A 5,327-nucleotide genomic window follows, 5' to 3' on the forward strand; every position below is an offset into this window, starting at 1 on the left:
TTTTTTATTTTTGATTTACTTTTAGAATTTAATTTTAATACAATATCATTGCATCTAATTATGTAATGTCACGTGAGCAAAATAATTATATTAACATTGTAAATAGTAATGCTAAAGAATGAATACGATTACGAACGTGCAAAACATTTTATATTATTAATGTATTAAAATTTAACTTAGTTTTGTTTTATCTATCATGATTAAAATGATTATGACATCTATAAAATTTTAACCATACTTGAAAATTATAATTAAAATAATAAAAATAATATTATAAAATCACTTAGTAGATTTGAAGAGTTAAAAGAAAAAAAATATTAAATTATCGCAAATAATTTATTAAAAATGATTTTAATAAAGGCTAGTTCTAGTAGCACAAATTTTTAGAATCAATACAAAATCTTGATTCTAAAATAAGTTTTATTTAAGAACTCAAAATCCTAAAGAAAAATATATTTATCATAAAACTTTTAAAAATTATTATCATGTTAATAATTTTTTACAATTTAAAAATAGACATAATTTTAAAGACAAATGATACAAATAAAATATTTAAAATTTATATTTACACAAAAATAATAATCTAAAACATGTTATATTTATGTCCTAATTGACTCTATGTAAATTACAATTTACATGTAAATGCTTAAACGTGATAAGCAGCTACGATTTACACAAATTTCAATTAGGATACAAACATAATTTGTTTCAGATGGTTATATTTGTGTAAATATAAATTTTAAATATTTTATTTGTGTTATTTATCTCAATTTTAATCCTTAAAAAATAAATTATTAATAATTTTTTTTGCCACATCTAATAAATAAAATTGAACAATTATTTAAAAACATTGTAATTTTGGTATAGGAGCCAAATGATGAATTTGGGGGGAGGGGAGGAAGGTTGATCAAATTAAAAAAAAATGTTGTTATATACTTAAAATAAAATAATAAAATGGTGTAATCTTAGGTACTATAAACACCATAATCATAGAGATACAAGTTATAACCGAAGAAAGATTTTTTTTAAGTACATTACATATTATTAAATAAACATACCAAAAACACAACAATGACACAAAATAAAACGGATATGAGGGAATTGATTATTTTTATCAATGGGGGTTGGGAAAAGAATTTATTGCAGTCAAAATTATGACGACTTTCTGTCTTGACTTGATTACTTGCATTATATTGACCCTTTTTGGGTGTAGATGCCGTCACTCACCACCATGTCTTAGTTTTTATTTTTAGTAACGTAATTATTCAGTTGGTACTTCTGTTTTATTAAATTTGTAATTAGATTTTATAATTTTTTAATTAAATTTTTATATTATTTTTAATTTTATAGTTAATTTTTTTAGTATAAAAAATATTAAAATTAACTAAATATTTTTTTGTAAATTAAAGATATTCGCAATTAAAAATCTAACTAGATCTTTGATTATATATTTTTTGAAAAAGTTATTTTATGAGTATATATTTAAATAGGTCTTTAAAAAATATCAAATCAAATATTTTTGTCTCCAAAAAAATTTTATCGTTGAGGTCTCTAAACTTTATAAAAGTAAAACATATAGGTCATTTTGTCACAATTTTTAGAATCTATTTGTTCAAATAAAAATAACAAAATTGACTAAAATAGGAATTTATATGTCTTGTTTTTATAAAGTTCAGAAACTTCGACATAATAAAATTTTCTAAGAGACAAAAATGTTCAATGCAAAATTTCTTAAAACCTATTTGGGTATATTACTCTTTTTTTTATTAATTTTAATATTTTTGACATAAAAAATTTGATTATAAAATTAAAAATAATATAAAAATTTAATTGAAAAAAATAAAAATCTAATTATAAATTTAATAGAACTATAATGACCAATAAAATAATTAAACCATTTAGTTATTTTGTTTTTGCACAGTTGTATCTTTGAAGCCACAGTTCAAAGAATCATAATAAAGTTTTAATTAGCAATGATGACGCAGACACATCAACAAACTTAATCACCAATGTTCAAGAACCTGATTATTTCAATTCCTAATCATACGTACATTCCATTTAATTAATATTTTTTATTAATATTTTTAATGACATGGTACAAATGATAACATTAAAGTGCAGCATCAAAAACCAAATTTAATAGGAGCATGGTTGCAGCACACATTGAGGAACAAAGGTTAACAACAAAGAGATCTTGGTCTCCGATTCAATTAAATGAATCAAAGGGAATAATGGGGTGGTGGCTCTGCAAGTAACTAATCTGTGCCCACAAACATTTATACCAAGCTCTTATTTCTTTTTTTTCAATTCAATTGTTAATATTTAGGTACTATATTGATATATATCATAAAATCAATTCTTCCAAAAATTTAAATAGATAGAAAAAGATAGATAAATAATTATATTCTCTAACACGTCTCTTCACAAAAAAATCACTTAAATTTTGCGTGAATTTTGCATAGGCATTTTTTTCTCTTTTATTACTGACCTTATGCTAAATTCTTTCTTTTAGAATCAATAAGGGTCGAACTCAATAAGGGTCGAACTCTAGAGTTGTGCTCTGATACCATGTCATGAAATCACTTCTCCCAAAAAATTTAAATCGATAAGAGACACATTAATAGTTATATTCTCTAACAATATCAAAGGAACACTTTCAACAATGTGCAAATGTTAGTACGAACTAAGAAAAACAAGTTGAAAACAACCCACAAAAGTAGGTGCAACATTTTATTCTTTGTCAATGGAACAACTTGAATTCAGATCACATATATAATCAATTTTTTGGCTGCTAAAATTTCACACCACAATGAATCACAAAAAAGAAAGAAAAAGAAAGGAAAAAAGAGATGACAGATTTACACAAAAATTCTATGTTACTACCACCAGTACAATAAACCAAAGAGAGCCTAATGGTATGTTTGGTTTCTCATTTATAAACCTCAAAAAGCCATGGTTTTGACAGTAACTACTCCAAAAGTTTTCACCAAAAGCCATGGTTTTGGTGTTAAAAACAAGAGAACCAAACAGGCTATATAAGCAAACAAAAAAGGACAAAAGGTGTGATTAGAAGAATTTTCCTGATTACAGTGAATGAACTTGAATAATGAGTGGGAAAAAGAGCAACTGAAGAAGATTTTGTGGCCAAAAAAGAATTATTGGTGTCAGGGTGCATATTCATGTTCAAGGGATGGTTGTGTTCTTGTAACTGTTGCAGAAGGTGCCATTGTATCTCCAATGGAAGTCATGTTAAGAGCTTCTCCTACCTCTGCAGCCCTTTCCATTTGTTGCATTTTCTTCTTTTCTTTGTACTTTTGAATCCACAAAACTAACAATAACAACACCACCAACAATGCAAGACCTCCCAACACAGAACCAACAATGATCCACACCTTCTTGTGACTCTTCTTCCCTCCTCCTCCTCCTCCTCCTGCTGGCGCAGGAGCTGGCGATGGAGCCGAAGGTGATTCAACCACAATGGCAAAATGCCCTTGTTGGGAAGTAGAACATGTGTTGCCTTCTCCTGTTACATTGGTGAAATTGGAAGTACCGTTTAAATCAAACCACACACATTTCGCAACGGCGCCACTAGGAACCGGCTTCACATTTCGGAACTTGATCAATACAGGGTCACCATATGCTTTGACATCATCTAGTTCTGGTAGATTCCTGGTTGATAAATCTGAACCATTATAAGCTAAAAGTCCCAAAATTGGAGCCAGATATGTGTAATTTTCCAATGGATAATACTTTCTGGACAAATCTAAATTCCCCAAATTTTGGTACACCAAAACCAACCTTTCTACATAAGGCCTCTCAATGATTCCTTTGGGGATCTCAAACTCATTGTAATTAGGATACCCTTTTCTCCTTAAACTTCCACTCCTTAATCTCAATGCTGAAACCTTAATCCCATTCAAATTTGAAGGAAGCTGAGCATTGTAAATTGTACCTGTTTTTGGCTTCACCAAAGCATTGTGTGCATAATGCTGAAGAGTTGCATCAAGGGCCTTTGCTCCACTTGGTAAAGAAGAATCAGCAGCAGTAGTGTGAAGTGGTTCAAAGCATAGAAGAAGAAAAAACATAACTAGATTTGTATGAAGAAGCCCCATAATATGAAAATTTACCCCCTTGGACTAATTGTAGGAACACTATTATGTACTGAGAAGATTGTAACCTAGAAAAAGAGCAATGAATTTTCTTATTTCAAAATCTCAGAGACCAATTCTTGAAAAACGGAAACTTGTAGCCAAATTTTGCTGCAATAAAGGGAAATATGCTTCTGGGGTTGGAGAATAAAGGCAGCAATGACCGTTTCAGCCGTTACAATGCAACACTTTCCCCTCAAAAAGCTACTTAATGCTTTGGAATCTTCTTCAGTTTCAGGGCATTTCATTTCATTTTATTTCCTCTTGTCAACCCCCAAAAATCAAAACTTTCAATAAAGGGTGGCAATTAAGCAAACAATTGCTGTGCAAGGCTCAAGGGAGAAATTACCAGAGAAAATCACAATAAAGAACCTGAACTGAAAAACCATTCAATGCTTATATTGTTGAAATTGAGATCCAAGGCACACACACCCTTTTGGATTTGGCAATGGTACTGTGAAGATTGAAGGCAAACTAACACTAATTACCTGAAAAAAATTGAGCTTTTTTTCCTGGGGGGTTCCAACATCACTGAGGAACTAGTTGTTGAAGCTGAAAAGTGAAGAAACAGCATGCACCTTAAGAGGCACTAGAATCCAAAGTTGAAGATGAACTAGAGTCCCCATTGTGGTGAATCTTGGGGATAATGACTCAGAGACACATGTTAATGATCCTCCTCCATAGTAGTAGTAGTAGTAGTAGATGCTGCTGATGATGATGATGGTAGATTCAGTGATTCACTTCTTTTACTTTTTTCTTTTCTAATTAGTTCTATGTACAGTGAATGAGAATGTGAATGGTTGCTGGTTATACAGCAACTGAGACTTTTTTTTTTTTTTCCTTTTTTTCTATGAATGATGAAAGAGAAAGAGAAAGAAAAGAGGACAAGGAGGAAGGGTGTGAACTGTGAAGTGTGTGTGAACTGTGATGAAGAAGTGCAAGTTGTGACTTTTCTAGAGAGAGAGAGAGAATGGGAAAATGGGTGCATGTTCTTATTTGTAAAATAGAAAAAAGAAATTATCTACAATTAACTAACACACACATAAGGCTAAAAGTTAAGGTAAAAAAGAAAAATCTGCTTCAGTTAAGGAATTAAAATATCCTTTTAGATTTATCAAAATTCTGTTTACATATATAGTATCCAGATATTTAATCATATTATATATGTATATATTTGAA

General features: G+C 29.4%; 1 protein-coding gene across 1 annotated transcript; it reads right to left on the reverse strand.

Moving 5' to 3' along the window:
* Positions 1–2,706: 2,706 nt before the first annotated feature.
* On the reverse strand, positions 2,707–5,089 carry LOC130973310 (uncharacterized). The gene has a single exon (XM_057897779.1). It carries the CDS (start codon positions 4,110–4,112, stop codon positions 3,165–3,167), a length of 948 nt encoding a protein of 315 aa, XP_057753762.1. The 5' UTR covers positions 4,113–5,089; the 3' UTR covers positions 2,707–3,164.
* Between the last annotated feature and the right edge of the window lie 238 nt (positions 5,090–5,327).

This window comes from Arachis stenosperma, chromosome 4, assembly GCF_014773155.1.
Source record: "Arachis stenosperma cultivar V10309 chromosome 4, arast.V10309.gnm1.PFL2, whole genome shotgun sequence".
Lineage (NCBI taxonomy): Eukaryota > Viridiplantae > Streptophyta > Magnoliopsida > Fabales > Fabaceae > Arachis > Arachis stenosperma.